General features: G+C 32.8%; 2 protein-coding genes across 2 annotated transcripts; one reads left to right on the forward strand and one right to left on the reverse strand.

Annotated features, from left to right (window-relative positions):
- The first annotated feature begins 1,708 nt into the window (after positions 1-1,708).
- Positions 1,709-7,439, forward strand: LOC107193022 (UPF0505 protein C16orf62 homolog). The gene is made up of 18 exons (XM_015582397.1): positions 1,709-1,854; positions 1,927-2,014; positions 2,155-2,355; positions 2,448-2,610; positions 2,694-2,902; positions 2,976-3,106; positions 3,229-3,405; positions 4,156-4,500; positions 4,733-4,833; positions 4,907-5,088; positions 5,147-5,290; positions 5,377-5,540; positions 5,607-5,769; positions 5,856-6,048; positions 6,121-6,260; positions 6,610-6,771; positions 6,882-7,148; positions 7,221-7,439. The coding sequence occupies exons 1-18, from the start codon at positions 1,838-1,840 to the stop codon at positions 7,305-7,307; spliced, it is 2,934 nt and encodes a 977-aa protein (XP_015437883.1). The 5' UTR covers positions 1,709-1,837; the 3' UTR covers positions 7,308-7,439.
- A 212-nt stretch (positions 7,440-7,651) lies between these two features.
- On the reverse strand, positions 7,652-16,057 carry LOC107193020 (4-aminobutyrate aminotransferase, mitochondrial-like). Its single transcript, XM_015582394.1, is given in 10 exon segments — positions 7,652-7,859; positions 8,187-8,455; positions 8,540-8,697; positions 8,890-9,074; positions 9,077-9,235; positions 9,336-9,531; positions 9,631-9,717; positions 10,400-10,567; positions 12,545-12,672; positions 15,786-16,057. Coding segments are annotated over 10 exon segments (1,530 nt in total). The 5' UTR covers positions 15,850-16,057; the 3' UTR covers positions 7,652-7,743.
- Positions 16,058-17,450: the final 1,393 nt, after the last annotated feature.

The following is a 17,450-nucleotide window of genomic DNA, read 5'->3' on the forward strand; positions in this document are numbered from 1 at the left end:
CCACTGAAATTTTTCGGCACGCGTCAACACCGACGGAGAGCACCGATACCGCGGCTCGCTCTATCGCTCTCGCTCGCACGCCGTGACGTCACCCAATTCCCGGAATCCCGCGGCTACGAGATGGCTCATTATGGTAAGGCTTCTCGCAAGGGAAATTGTAAGCCGCCGGCCAAAAAGTAGATTTAATAAATTATTTATGAAACTACATCTATTCTGAATTTATCTGTTACAAATATACAAATGTAAAGCAAGATATAAAAACGAATAAAACAAGAACATGTAAAAAGTAACATTAGTAAAATGTCCATTAACGATGCATTTAGAATAAATTGTCTTGTAGTTAAGTGAAAAAATATATACTTTTCCGTTTCATGTTTCATGACTGTTATATTTATCCCTTAAACTTAAACTGAAGAAATCATATAGATACACGTAATATGAATGGAATATATAACACTTCATTTATGCTAATAATACTCAGAATTCATGCTTTATCGGTAACGTCGGGTATTGACACTAAAATGGTAACAGGGCTACGTAGCCCTATGAACGTAGGACAGAAAAAAGCATTGGATGTTAGGTCTATTCTATACCTAGTCGGTGATGGTAGCGACTTGGTGGCAGAAAGTGGAACTAAACCTGAAACTTCTTAAGTACAGTAGACATTCATTTCCCGCACTAATCGGGGTTGTAAAAGACCAGAATTCCAGGCCGTGCAGGAATCCGTGACCAGTTACCCGAGCGCTTTTCCCACCACTCGGCCGTTCAGTCGTGCAACGCAGCTATATATAGGGTGGGCTGGATATGAGCACTTTACGGTTACATTAATTATCTCCGTTATTTTTAGAGATATTAGAAAAGTTTATTCACAGAAGTTGTTCAGTATGAAGAGGGGTATTACTTAGCAATAGCAAGTTTTACGTAGGTGGAGTATCTTCTAAGTTTTCAAAGTTAAATGTGTTATTTTTATTAATGATATTGAAATATTATGGAATAAAATACTTTTATTACATAAATCGATTCTTCCAAACATTCTGCATAATAAAGTATTAAGATATTATGTGAAAAAGGTAATAATTCGTGACATATTTTGGTGGCAAATGTCTAGCTTGGTTAGCATCTTTTACCCATTACGTGTGATCCGCGAGATAAGAAGGAATCAAATTACCACCAATATTCATTGCACCAATAAAAACATTATTAAAACATTATTATATACATTTCGCTTTCTGTGATGAAATATTTGAGTTAAACGCGACACTGTATGTGTTCCGGCCTGGGCGTGCTGGGCGACAGAGTAGGGTACGCGCACGTGTGTCAGAAATACATGTGAGCAAGGGGCGTGGCTTCCGTGCAGATAACGGAAGCGCGGGAAACGAATGTACTGTACATAGATCAGTGGCCTCCACACAGCCGTGGGAGAATCCCCCACCAATAGCCTCATTAGAAAGAGAGGAAAGCTACTCCAGTTATTGCCTTATCCCTCTATGTCAACTTCAACCCTGGTATAAGACCGCGTAGTCTATTACAGCTATTATATCCATGATTATACATGATTATGGGTGGAGGTTGGTGGAGGTTACTCGGGTTACTTCATTAAAATTTAACCGGTCCGATACAGACGTCTATTTAAAATAAACTAGAATAAACATAGACAGACTGACAAGAGATAGACAATATTTGAAATCTCGTGTGGATCATTAAATTTTGTAATCGCAGTGCAAGGTGTCATGTCCAAGCATGAAGCGATAGAATATAAGTTTGACATATGATAATAGTGATTCGTATTGTTGGTACTGTTCTTGCATTGTAAATATATTTCGAGAACGTTTGGAAAATGATGGAAGTAGATTGGTGTGTACATTATACTTTTATTATCAATTTACAACAAATAGAAAAATATCGAAATTTTTAAATACTTTATAGGATTGCAAAACCTGTGAATTATAAAACAATAAGATTTGCCTATTTAGAAGAAGCGCTGGATCATCCCTTAAAACCTGTCACTGTAATGGTAAAATATAATTTAGCTATACTAAGAAGAATAAAAATATAATTTATCGATTACATTATAATGCTTTGTCATGTGTAATTATAACAGTATTTTGACAGTGATGGTTCAATTTGGTTTTTACTTTAATAACATGGTTGCAGTTAATTGATGGACGTACTGGAGCTAAGCGCAATGCATTACAACATACAAATAGTAGTTCATCAGTTGGTACACCAGTACCACTTATTGGAAATTCTTTAACAGATCCACTATTGAGTCATTCTTCTCTTGATGGTTCAGATCCCTTGTCACAATTTGCTAGAGAAGAGTTAGATCCTTTGTCTAAAATGGCTGCAGATGAGGTTTTTGAATTAATACATGTTTAAAATGTTTGATTTCTAGTCTTTTACGGTACATGATATTTATATTTGGAAATGTAATGTTGATTTTATAGTGGGACTACTCTTGTAATGTTAGTGTTACTAGCAAAAAGTGTAAGGATACTGCAGAAGAATTAGTAGAACCTTGGTCAACGAGACGTACTGCAATATTGAATAAGTACACAACATCAGAAAAGTTGTCAATTGTTACTAGCTTTTTAACAGGTGGTGAAAAAGGTATATCCTTTTTGTATTTACGAATACAGCATATTAGATAATTCATTGAAAGCAGTTACACTACAGAAACTTATTTGTTATAGTTGTTGTTAAAGTTCAACCAAGTGGGGGAGTGGTTGATAAAGTACGGACAAGGTTAGAACAATTAGATGATTTTGAAGAAGGATCTGTTCGGCAAATGTTAGATTTATCACAGCAACAATATGCTGCAAGAATTGAACAGTTGAATAATGAGCTCGTGCAAGCATGGCATTCTGATCAAAGGGTTAAGGCACTAAAAATTGCAATTCAGGTTTTCCATTCATTAATTTCATATTATTCATTATATTTAAAGAAATATATAAATTAATGTTAAATTATTTTAGTGCGCCAAATTGTTAGTAGATACATCTGTTATGGCTTTTTACCCCAGCAAATTTGTTCTTATCACAGACATTTTAGATATTTTTGGAAAACTGGTGTATGAACGATTGAAAGTGAAGGCTGAATATTACAAGTTAGTATTAGACTCTTGTAATTACACTGAAATTTTATTTAACAATAGTTCTTCTACATTCCTGAAAATAGTTTCGATTGAGATGTTATAAAGTAAAAGTATACTTTATAATTATTTTGTAGGCCAGGAAGCAAAGTGCCAACGAGTTTACCTGACAGTTTTACACCAGATATGGTACCTGAAAGTGCAAAAGAAACATGCAGAAATTGGTTTTATAAAATTGCATCAATAAGAGAATTAGTTCCACGGCTTTATGTAGAAATGGCTATAATAAAATCTTATAGTTTTTTAACAACAAGGTAAGATTCAGAAATATCTTTTTTGGACATTACATAGGAAGAGAAACTACTTCTCAAAATATGCAGCTTTTACTTATATAGTTCATTTGAAAATTTGCATGACTGTGTGTCATATATATGTATATTCGTAATTATTTTCTTTGTGATCTCTTATAAAATTATTAACTGAAGTTTTTATTATATATGACTTTTAGCATATTGTATTTATACAATATATTACTATTCTTTAGTTTATAGTAAGTTCAATATAGTTCAAATAGCTGAAAAATCCATGTCAAAAAAGATACTGTGTATATAAAAACATTGAGGATTGCCTCCAGATTATAAAAACCAGTAAAACTAATACGATAAACCAGTAAAGAATGTTCTTAACTGAGAGCAATTTTCTAGAAAAATGAGTAGGAATATTTTTTTAAAACAGATCATGCGAAAAGAGAATTTATGTTTTTTTGTTTAGACCATGTTAAATTATTAAGTGTATTATACTTTCTTATCTATTAAAAAATGTAGGTCTTGTGAAAAATTAAGGAATACTGAAATTTTTAAAGTTGTAATCTTGAGAAAAAATATTTTTCTGTCATAATCAGTAATTTTACCTCAATGTATCTTTCATCAAATGTTTTTTATTGCTAAAAATAGTGAATATATGTTATGTTAGAAAAGATTACTTCAGTCATAAGTGTACATACATATTGTACACACAACAGGTTCATGTAATGTTATTATTACTTTGAAACTCTTTATTTTCAGTGAATTTAATAAAGCATTGCTCAGAAGAACTCAAATGATACGAGGAATTGGAAATCCTCTTATAGCTGTATATGCTAGATGTTACTTATGTCGTGTGGGGTTAGCTTTAAACAAAACGTCCGACTTTGAATTCGTAAGAGAAAATTTTTATGATTTTCTTTCTACATATCAACAATTATTCGGCCAATATGTGCAAGCAGAATTGATTAAGCAAAGTATGCCTTTACATTCCTATTTGAATCTATACTCGCCAGCTTTAGATTGGATTTTACAAATTTTGGTGGCTACAACATCTGAAAATCTTTTGGAGGATGTACTGTCTCAATGCAAAAAGCAGAAAAACAGGTGATTGCATCACTTTATACTGTGCACATATAGACGGTGTCCCATGTAACTGAGCCAAGCTAGAGCTTCCAAACAGTAGGAGGTAAAAACAAATGTCATAGGACACATGCACAACTGTTTTAAAGTTATAGTTCGATACAGTTATGTAGGAGATCCTGTATGTGTACATATATAATAAATGAATAGTATACTTTATGAAGTAATTTATTAATTCCACTTGTTTCTTCTACAGTTCTTTATTATTAAATAGTATTTTAACCGCATTTAAGCCTGCATATATTGCTGCACATGCAATGGATTTTGTAAATTTGGTAATCGCAACTGAAGATGATGGTAATTTTAAAACATGGTTCAGTAATACATAAAAATTTAATATTTTTGTAGCTGATTTCTTATCATTTCGCAGGTTATCCACAATATCTTTTGTATAGAAGTTTAGGTGAATGTTTAATACAGGGATCACCACCAAAAGAAGATTGTCAAACAATTCTTAATATAATATGGAAATACGTAACAGATTTAACAAATCCTAATAAGTTTATGCCTTGTGTGGAAATTTGGATTCAATTTACAGCAATACATTTTTCTGTAAGCTATTTTCACTGGCTAGTAAAACGGCATTTGTTTCTTATATTTCTTATTGCAGGTAAACGAGTTAAATCTGTTTTTTGGAAAACTGATCGATCGACTGAATCCGAACAAAAATTTCGAGCATTATTATCCACAATTGCAAAATATTATGGAAAAAGTTGTAGCTCATACACAAGATTTTGAGTCTCTGTTCGCCATGGTAATTTTCCACTTATCCGTTCCTTTCTACGAATTAATACGTTTCTTAAATTATATGCAGAAAATATTCTAGGAGAAATTTTTCAGGACAATTTCTTACCATTTATCGATTTGTTCCACAAGGAAACTATTAAAGTTGAAGTTTGTAAATCTATTATAGAAGGTTTAAGTGCTCAAGGCGGTTCTATTACCGATCCTATTGTTATAAATGCTCTCATGTTTATCGCAAGAATAATGCACGATTCAGTTAGGTAAATGTAATTTTCTTGTTTAAAAATGTAAGTATTTATTGTCATGTAACAAGTCAATAATTTCAGTGCTTTAACCGTTGAAGATGAGAAACGACAGATCGGCCAGCTTATATGCAGCTTAGTGCAACGTGTTGACTACGATCGCGATTTTGAAAAACAATTGAATTTTTACGCCGAAGCTAGAGCCGCTTTCCCCAATCTCGATAGTGTACATGTACAGCTTGTACAGGTAGGTAATAGATCGATAATAAGTGATTTGCAATATGGGGTAGATATTTTCTCAAGATATTGTCATCGACATTTCTCTACGGTTAGTGTGTAAATAGATTAGCGGTTGACACACGAAAAATTGTTCGTGGACATCATACTAGAAGAACATCGGCGTTCGTCCGTGCCTGTGCTGCGTTCTGTTTCATTACCATTCCATCGTTGACATTGGTTCATATACGATTACAGTTGTATTTGCTGTCAGGTCAAGTGGCACTTTTAAATCAGTGTTTAGGTCAAGGTAATTAATTCCAATCGCCTAATATGTATCACTTGATCAACAATTATAATCGATTAAATAATATTTCCTTAGCTGATGCATGTTTTAAGGCTGCATTAAGCTTAGTTCCAGAAATGCCAAAAACAATAGACATTGACGGAAGGCAGAAAAACTCGCAGCCGTATTTACTATCATACCTGTCGAATTTTTTATCAACTTTGTTAGTGGTTCCGGTATGTTTTTACCATAAATTTTTTCTTAAAGAGCTTAGAATTAATGAATGGGTGTCTAGAGAAAGGGCGTGTGTTATGAATTTTTTAAAAGGCGTTTTCCGTGAAACGAGAGCCAATGTGATGTCGAAGACGCTTTGGCAAAGTTTTTAGTACCCGATAATGGCGCTAGAGGTCAGGAGCTGCACAGAAAAAGGGAATGAACAGTGATGTTACAGTGAACAATGAACTGTTGTTACGTAGTCCTGTAAATTGTATGAAATGTAACATGCGCCCTTCTTTTAGACACCCATTCAAATAAGTAATAATCGTATACAAAACAGACTAAAAAAAACTGCGACAATTTCATTAGGATAGCCCAGAATACGGCGTTTTGTATTTGATGAGACGTTTGCTCCATGCTGTTCAACGTTGTTTCGAAGAAAATGTATCAACGAAGTCATACTTGTATCTACGCGTACTTGATTTGTTGTCCGTAGTGACACAGGAGAATTATCCATACCATGTTGACAAGGTATTTCGAACGTAACTGGAAGCATAATACGTTTACATACTGTATTAATGTAAGAAGGATAGCATTATTATTCTATTTAAATAATGTATCACAATTTTCATTACACGTAGGTCGATGCTAACGATAAGTTGTATGGATCCGATCAAAAGTTCATAAGTGAAGCGAACAAAATATGCTCGAAAATTGTAGACGAGATTTTGTCCCATTTAAAGTATCTTGGATCCACTGATCAACTCGAGAAACAGGCAAACCTTGCACTCGAGCTTTTCAATTGTTTCGTTATTAGAGCCGATTTACGTGATCCGTCATTAGCGTGCATGGCTGTGAATTTATGGAATTTGTCTCAACGACATAATTTTATTGATTCGAAAGTTAAGGTAAAAGGGAGCAGAACTAGTTACAAGTGAATCACTTAATTAACGGAATAAATTTCATTTTTTTTTTTATAGATGAAAACAATTGCTTATATGGTACAAAAGAGTCATCATAAGGAGTATGAACATTTTGCGGACATTTTAAAAAAGATGTCGAAATAAACATCTAATCTGTTTATTTCACATGGTTTAAAAGTCAGTCGGCAACAACTTTTGCCAAAGACAAGATTGTTTGTACATATATATTGCGTTTTTAATTAACTTTAATCAAAATATGTCGTGTACATAATAACTCGAAGCAAGTATAAATAATTTGTGTATAAGTCTCATAAGTTTGGTATAGATTATCAGTTTCCTTTTGGTTAAACTGAATTACATTATACCATAAAATATTGATAAATTTTTTACATAAATATAAATAACATTTATACTTTAATTATTGTCTATATTGACCTATTACACGATAAAATTGATATACAAAAATAATGCACTGATTAAAAATAGAGACCTTATGGTATTTATTATCTTAATGGAAGACTTTTGACTTTAAATCTCACGAAGAATGTAGCTCGGAACGGTTAATATATTATTTATATCATTATTTTTTCAAGACTGATCGGAGTGCCTCTAAAAATACATCCGCGTGACTTTCCGTAAACGTTAAGGCGGGCCTTAACCTCACCGCCGTAGAACCACAGCCACCAGTTTGGATACCTATGCGACAAGTGATTTTTGCATTACAGTTTGTTAATAGAAACAATGTGATTTAACCCTTTCCGAACGGAATTATTTCTTTCGAGTAAAAAATAATGCATATAGTCATTTCTTGGATGCCAGAAAAACAGGAAAATTAACAAACAAAAATTGTTCATAAGTATTATTTTCCAGAATGTATCCATCTAACGGCAAAAACTAAACTATACCATACGATGCCATATTGAATCTTCAGGCTCATAATAAGAGTTACAAATGCAAAGTAAGTTAATAATTCTAAATGGAATCCTATGATCGGAAAGGGTTAATATATGATAGGAAAATTACCTTTTGTTAAGAGATCCTTAATTATTCTGTCCCGGAGTTCAGGGGAAGCACAATTGAATGCTATGAATGTTCCACGACCACGAACCGAATTAATAAGCGTAGAAAATTCATTTTGCACATTCATAAGCTGTTTCAACGTGTAATCGCCGACACGCTTAACTCTATCCAGAAGATTCTCCTTTTGTATTGTTTCTAGTACCGCTTCAAGCAGTATTACTTTACTAGGGTCTCCCATCCAGGTGTTAAATACACGGTACGATTGCTTGGGTCTGTAACAATACGTTGACAATTACATAGTGTATCATATTGTAGATCACGAATCTTCAAATGATCAACTTGTGCCTGTAATTTACTTTAACGCTTCCGTGTGGTAGTAACCACCCAGTTGCATTTTTTTACTGAATGTCACCAACTCTGGCGGAGATTCTAGATTGAAGTGTTCATGACACCACATTTTACCAGTTGCGCCTCCTCCTGTTTGTACTTCGTCCATTAATAAGGCTGCTCCATGCTGAAATATTAAAAAACGTATTATTGTGATACGTGTAGTCCGAATATTTTAATATTTCATAAAGTGACAGTAAAGTATAACTTTTGAAATGTGATTTATACATAAATGAATTTGAGATATGATTTATTAGACGTGTGATTTAAATATGAAATATAGATTTGAGAATTGAAAGTACATGGAAGTAGTTATCACCTTTCTTGTTATGCGTTGTAATCTTTGGAAAAATTCAGGAGAAGCATGGTTATCTCCTCCTTCAGATTGAATTGGTTCCACTATTACACCAGCGACAGGAACTTTCTTTTCTTTTCTGTATTTTTCAAATAGTTCTTCAACCTGACAAAGCAACGTTACTATATAATATTGTGTAATTGACACGATAATTTAAAATTGTGGAATATAGAACAAAGAAACCATGTGAATATATTTAGTGAAAATTATACATACTTCGGCTAGACAACGTTAGCTGGAATATCTATTTTGTGTATGTATTTACTATGCGTTGTCGAGAGAGATCCCAATGTTCTGCCATGAAAAGCACCTGTAAATAATATTTCTGTTACTTTCTCCATTTATTTCACTGATCGATGAATATGTGAGATGTATTTTGGTTATTCTAGTGTATTATCGGATGTGATCACCTTTGAATGAAAGTATTGAATACCGTGGTGCACCAGGTACTTGATTGATCATGCAACTTTCCATTTCTTCTCTTGTGAATGGGGCACCTTCCCTTTGTTTCTCAGCGTACCAAATAAAAATGTTTTTGAAAGCATTCTCATTGGAACAGGAACCACACATCATAGTTGTGAGATGAGATAATCCTGGGGGAGCAACCTAAATATATAGTAAATATACACCATTACAGACATTATTTTACTACATTAAAAATGTAAAGCATTATTAATCAATTACGCGATGTTCTTGGTACCTTACCCCTTCTTTAAGCATGTTTTTTTTTAGTCTACTCGGCCAATCCTTTCCGGGGAATACGCCTAATGCCGGTCTGTTGGCCATAATTTTCTGTTAATAATATTAAATAGTAATTAATATTAAAGTGTGAATAACAAATGATAATAACATAAAATAGCATGAAATATTGATAACAACTATGTTACTGTTTTTATTAATATTACATAATTACGAGGGAACTTTCTAGAGAGTAGATTGTAGGGGACCACAATAGAAGTGTCAGGTGATTTGCTTTTGCTACTTGCAGGGGGAAAACAACCCTTAAAGGTTAATATGTGTTTTCCTATTTTTCTGTATATCGTGAAAAATGTAGATATGAACAAATTATTACAATGAAAATTTAATGGCTTCTTATGTTCTATAAAACTCTACAATTGATTTGTTAAAAATTTGTTGTTTAAATAAACAAATTCTCAACAATTTCATTGCACAGTATTATACAGCATAAGGAGCTACTCAATGAGTATTTTAACAATTTTTTTACATTCACTACAGTGTTCAAGACACACAGGAAAATAGGAAAAATACGCGTAACTCTTTAAGAGGTGTTTTCAACCTCAAGAACCATAAAATGACAAAAAACAAAGTTATCTTTATTAAGATCTTCTACAGCCCTACAAAGTTTTGAAAAAAATCAACATTTTCAGGACAATTTTATATTTTTTAAATACTATCGAGTGAATTATTTCGAAAAAAAACTGGATGGAAATGTACACGGGATGTGTTCGTTTACCTGATTAACGGGATCGGCGAGGGCTCTTAACATAGCCGGGTGATTGTAGCCTAAAGGCATCGACGAAATTTGCATATACACGTCCAGAAGAGCGTTCCCGTCTACATCCATTATGTAGTTACCTGTTGATTTTTCGTAATCCGCGAAGAATTGTACGGAAGAGGCTTGCTGAGGACACATAAATTTCCGAAATGTATCCGAATTTCGTCACTATTTACACACACGCGTATTCAGTGAAAATCGGTCGTTGTAAATAAATGTGATTTATTTTCTTCATTCGAGCATGATAATTTTATCACTTCTGTGACATGCAAGAACAAGAACTTGTACTTAGTAGACGATTTGTTTATCGGTAATTATGACCCTTGTAATGCTACAAATAAAACCTTTCAGAGAACTGTTCGGAAGACGTGTTTTACATAAATTCAATTCGCAGTTTTAACTATTCGATGAATTGGGTTGATACGATCTCACTGCAGTGAGTATTTACACATATATTAAAAATTATGCGAATAAAAAAAACAGAATAAAAAAGGTGATAGTATGCGGAGAAAATATCAGCGAGACAATAAATATTTTTGTGTGTTTATTGAATATGCAATCAATGTAAGGGTCACTGATATGTGAAAATTGGAAAGTGTTGTATGTGCGATATTAGAGAACATTAAAACATTTTTCTTTTTTTAAAGAAAATAGATAATTTTATTGAACACTACTTTCAATCATTGTTTCTTTTTCGTTCTATATTTACTAAATAAATAGATTTTTTTTAATTTCAATATTTCATCTGAATAATCATGACTATTTCATTCCAATACTTTCGCTGTTAGAGAAAACATATTTTGAAATGAATAATAATTGGAGCAGACGGTTCAGTTCATTCGATCAAATATTAACTATTCCACCATTTTTAAAGAAACTTTGTAATCTTCTCGAGATAATTTAAATGCAGATTCTATTTGAAGAATATTTGTTATTTGTTTTCATCATCCTATGCCGTTTTAACTAAACAGAAGATTGGAAAGATACGTTTTGCATCTGAATTGTATCGCCGCCATATTGGAACTAAAGGGCATCAGTTATTGGTACAACTTAATATCTAAGAAAAGATTAAAAATTAAAGATTATAAATCTTTTCTAAAAACTACAGCTAAATACTACCCCGAGCGTGAAGTATTAGGTGTATCAATAAGTAATTCACTATACATAGTTCCAATATGGCGGCGATACATTTTAGATTCAGAATATCCTCCCAATCTTCTGTTTAGTCAAAATGCCAGATGATGATGGAAACAAGTAACGAATATGTATTCTTAAAATAGGAGGTGTATTTGGATTATCTCGAAAAAATTACAAAGTTTCTTAAGAAATGGTGGACTACTTACTGGTACACCTAATCTACAGGGTGTCCCACCTAACGTGAACACCTTAAATATTTTATGTATTCTCGGTTTTCAGAAGAATTATTTTAATAAATGTTCAAAGTGATGTCCATCAACTTTGAGACATTTTTGCACTAATCCATCTATCAAGTTATTTTATTATTTAAATCTACTCTCATACATTTGTGGATTTTTCGTACTCAAGGTCAAATGGAGGTCACACTATTATAGATCATTAGATTGGTCTTGACCTCAACTAATATGCTATGCTGATAAAAATATGTAGTTCCATTAAAAAGAATATCGATGACCTTGAAATTTCGAAAGATATGACCTTCAGAAAAATTTTTACTCATTATAGTATTTGCTCCTTCTAATCAAGTAATACTTTTCCTTCATATTTTTGGATCTTCAAAAACAAGTCAGATATTGAAGGTGCTCCCGTCAGGGGGGCACCCTATATAAGTGTCTTTAACACGTATTTCATTTTTTAAGTCTAGTAATTAAAATTTTATACGGTACAAATTGAAATTAAAGGAAAAACGTCTCAGAATATTCATATATCATTAGAACTACCAGCGTTATGTGTATACTAAGTAAATTGCATAATATATTAGTACCATATATTGTTTAATAAATTGAAGATCCCCAAAAATTCCAACAAAATAACCTATACTATTTCAGTAATTGTGTAACAAAAAGGTTCGTCGTTTTGGTGAATTCGGTAATTCTAGTGATATTGTCGAGAGACTCATTAACGTACCTGTATCGTATTGAGGTCTCGTAATAAATTACGCGATTGAGGTCCCGGTATTTCCGTTGTGACTACCGGCTTCTTTGGTTCTTCCGATGGCGCTCCAGTTAGGCATCTTTTCCACGGAGCCGCGTGTCCTGCATCGAATCATAAAAAAAAAACAAAAATCACTCTTTACTTCATCACGAGTATACGTATACACAAATAAAATTACAAGTGTGAAAAAATACTATTGCCTGTTAAATTAACCCATTAGGACACAATGTTAACGCGACATTTCACTAAAAATTTTTTTTATCCAGTAACATTTTTAAATTTTGTGTTTCATATTGCAGTTACAAAAGAGAATTTCACAGATTTGCTTGATATTTTTTTTGTCACTATTTCTTCCTTCACTTAGATGCTAAGTTTGAGTGGGTCGGTTTAAATGGGAAATCCTGTGAGTTATTTACGTTTTTCAATAAAAAAAATTGCCCAAATTTGCATAAAAATCCCTTGGGACTTATGCATCAAATATTTTTATTTTCTTGTATTTTAGGCCCCCTGTCCGATTAAATTTCCGACGCATACTCGGTTAGAAAAGGAAGAAACATTATACACAATTACGAATGTGTGTCTTCTATTGTTATCAGTCGAATAATTATCCCGTACAGCTCGAATGGAATCGTTTGCCACAATCCCGTAGATCGGTTGCAAGATAGAGGATATACTTAAATCACGATAACATTCAGTGCAACGTATCGCTGCCGAGTGTCGTGTCGACTTAAATCATGTTAAACCCTCGCGTATAATAGACTGCACGTTTAGTTTCATTGATGTCACTTAAGGATAATTGGTTGACATACTGACGCACTTTCACGCAACTTATGCTCGCCACATAACAATACAGATTACATATATCGTTTTCAATTCATTAATGTTAACCATTTGCTAGCTGATTGATACACGTTTCAAAAAACAATTTAACCTAAAAAATTAATTTTTCTATTTGCTGACCTTATTCCGTAACAAGTTGTAACACCATATTATGCTTAATGATTAGTTATTTTTATTATATTTATAATTTAATTTATTGATAGTATATTTTGACAGTAAATTTCAACAGTAGAACTACCGATGATAAATCTATTTCTATCGGAACGATAAACATGACAAATTTTCGAAATTATTCAAATTTACAAATTAACTAATTTCTCCATTTTTATATTACAATGAAAGTTATGAAATATCTGAGAAATTCCATTTCCACCCAAAAATGTTTTAACCAGTCATTTGACTGCTTTAGTAGTTCCAGCGTTAAAGACCAATTGTATGGCATCAAGTTCAATTTTTGTTTCGCAAGAATGCTTCATTCATTTATTTTTCAGTATTTTTGTACCTAAATGTAAATCGAATAACCTGATGTATCAATAAATTTTCGAATAATATTTCGTAATAGCAATTGTCAACGGTATTAGCACACAATTGTCGACAGTTTAAGGGAGCAAGGTTGAGTAAACAGATCACAATTGAAATTCTTATCGTGTTGTTGTATACGTGAACGGCGAAGATGTAATCAAATTTTAAATTTCTTTCTGGAAGCGCAAGGTCAATAAACAAGCTTCTGATATCCAATGTGTGTATGCGTGTACGTGTTCGTAATCACCGAGAATTCGTCCAATCGCGATGTATCCGAGATTTCGATAAGATAAAGTAACGAAGTGGATCTACACGAATTTCGATAAGCAATAAAACAGAGGGAGAGAGAGAGAGTCGAAAAATAAATTGTTCAACTGATCTTATTGGTATATAAGTCCACATATCACGACAGAATTTACTTAAAGCGATTGAAACCACTTCTTTTTATCGTGCGTCTATTACTTTTTTATTTACGTCGTGAGAACACGTGGGCAAACGTGGTGTTTCTACATCAATGGGATTAGGCGATTAAATATACAGGGTGTTTCGTTTATTCTGGATTACTTAATTATTAAGCCACAATTTTATTAAATAAAGAAAATATTAAGGATTAATATCTTTGTTTTTTTTAGTAATACGAAAAATTGTGTTAGGACAAAATTGTTTGGTTCGAAATGATAAATATTGTGTTTCCTGACTCTTTTGTTTCAATGACATTTTTTTCTCAGTTTTCAAGGTTATGGTTACTATTTTTGTACATTAACGTCTGCTTTTTATAATACAACACAAGGACCCTCGAATAACTCTGAATGATAAAAATCACGCTAGGTTAATGTTTTATAAACATTGGAAGCAGCGACGCTGAAAGGTTCTTCAAGTTAAGTTGTAATCTAAAACGCACTTTTTGTGAAAATGCTTCGTAGGTAATGGAAATCATTAAACATTTTGTACCGAAAACGAAGAAAGTTGAATTTTCCAAAATCCTTCAAACTTGCGTGATTTTTAGGTCGTTTTAAGGTCTCGGTGTTGTAGGTCGTTGAATTCGCCTTGAAGTGCACTATAATGTCGCATTATAAAAAGCAAATGTTAATGTAAAAAAAATATTCGTGACCTGGTAAAAGTAAGGAAGATATTAAGGAATCTAAAATAAACGGACCACCCTGTATAATTAACAGGTTGCAGATTTTTATGTGTATACAGATATTAAAATATATTTGCTTACTTTATTAAAGGTTTTAATAATCAAATCAAGTAACAATCTTGTTAAATTTTATACTATACTAAGTTTCAGACAATCAGGTGTGTTACAAATGCATAAAATTGACACATAATTATTATTATAGAACAAAGTCTGCTGCATACTAATAATACAAAAATCAGATCTTTTTGGTTGGTATTCAAATTATAAAAGGATCTTCAATAAACACAACTACAAAACTTTACACGAAGAAGCAACAAAACAATTCGTATATTTTCTAGACAACAGGGCGACGCATGACGTTAAAAGTGTCCATCGTACATATTCAGGCGTGGAATTCAAATTATGTACATATTATATTCCCGATACATTACTGAACATCGTGTGTGTCCCAGTGAGCAGTAAGAGGTAGAACCTATTCACTCTTAACACAAAATGATCCGACGATAGCATTTTGAAATTTCCATAAATCTGTGTGACCAAACTGACATAGAAACAGGGAGGTTTACGATGGAAACCGAGCTATCGATTCTCTGGGTGTATCATGCGCGTAGTGATTTATATTTTCAACGAGTGGTTTTCGGTAACGTGTCACGTTACACCGTGACATCGACGAAACGTAGTATAGAATTATTGTAATGTGATCGTAAATACCATTGATTAATTGCCATGACAAGGTTCGACCGCACAGTACCGCTTGACACTTATTAACGAGCATTTTCTGTTATTCGGCGTCCTACTACGTGTCACGCGAAGGGACAGATTCGCACTGGGGTCCACCTGGTAGATGCTGTGTGCGCTGATCCTTGCGCGCAGGAACCGTTTCTGCTTGCTCCCGAAACTGTACGAATCTTCACGAACCAGTTTATAATACTTCGATCGTAAATATTCAAACCAAACGCGCAACCACGAGATGCAAGTGTTTATGGTCCCGAATGTATGTATATATATATAATTTAAGAGAGGCTTTAAAACGATATTTTCGACGAGCTTAGATGCCGACAGATCGCAGTCGGATTACGATCTGGGTATGAACGCGTCCCACTCTGTATCGATAAAGACGGGTCGAGTCCCCCATGTTCCAATAGGGCGCTTTCGATCGTGCACGGTCATGTACGAAGTTTCACGAATATTTAAACCCAGTGGCGCGTACCTACACTGATTGGCGATTCTTTCACTAATCTATTGTAGCGATGATACTTCTCTGTTTATATTGATCCTACCTCCCCCCCTCCTGTTTTTAACCTAATCAGAGATGTGCGATATTGGTTCCAATATCGATAACGTTTATCGATATATATATTTTTGTTAAATATCGATACATGAAACATATTGTTCAAAAAGTATCGATACGAAAATCCTATCGATTTACCAATTAAAAATAAGCTGCGTATATGCAAAAGAATATCATTTTGGTTAAGAAAGAATTTTCTAAAATAAAAGTTTTTGCACAGTATTAGGAAAATTTGTTATTTAAATTAAGATTCAGAGTATTGAAATGAAAACAAGTAATTTACTTTACAAATAATATTTATTTATTATTCGAAAATATACATAAAAAACTTGTACATTCCACTTATCTAAAGATAAGCAGGTTAAAATTAATTATTGTTGAAAGTGTTGTATAAATATACTGTTTCTTTTTTCGGTTAAAATTAATGCAGCTTGAGAAGACGATCGTATTTATTCTTTTTTCAAGCAGCTTTCTTTTTTATAAAAATGATCGATATCTGTAATTATTATTTTCTAAAATAGCGATATATCGACAGGTAAATATCGATATATGCAGTTATCGATTAATATCGCCCATCACTAATGTCCCTAGACGTTTGACAGCACTTCATGCTGTGAGACATTTGAACCGTTCATTTTTCAGAGTGATTAACTTCATAAAATTTATATTTAAATTTTATTTTAATATATACAAAAAGTTTAATCGCCCATCTAAGTTTTTTGTCCTGTGAACTGTGAACGGCTCATTTGTGAATCTTGGCACTGAAATTTGAAAAAATTGAGAAATGGTGTTAACCACTTAGTCCTGTGAACTGTGAACAACTCATTTGTTAATCTTTGACACGTCGTGGAAGAAAACACGAAATATATTGTTTGTTAATATGAATGTGTTAATAATAAAACTAAGATCAAATATGATGTTATTCAGATATTTTTTAATAAAACTGTAGAACCTGGATTATTCGAATTTATCGAAATACAGGTTGTACAATATCTTATTGATACGTTGGCTGTCACTGTTGTCGTTAATGGACTTTACGAAGTGGAATCGAATAAAAAAATATTTAACTCCTAAACAGTAACATC

This window comes from Dufourea novaeangliae, unplaced genomic scaffold (assembly GCF_001272555.1).
Source record: "Dufourea novaeangliae isolate 0120121106 unplaced genomic scaffold, ASM127255v1 scaffold498, whole genome shotgun sequence".
Classification (NCBI taxonomy): Eukaryota; Metazoa; Arthropoda; class Insecta; order Hymenoptera; family Halictidae; genus Dufourea; species Dufourea novaeangliae.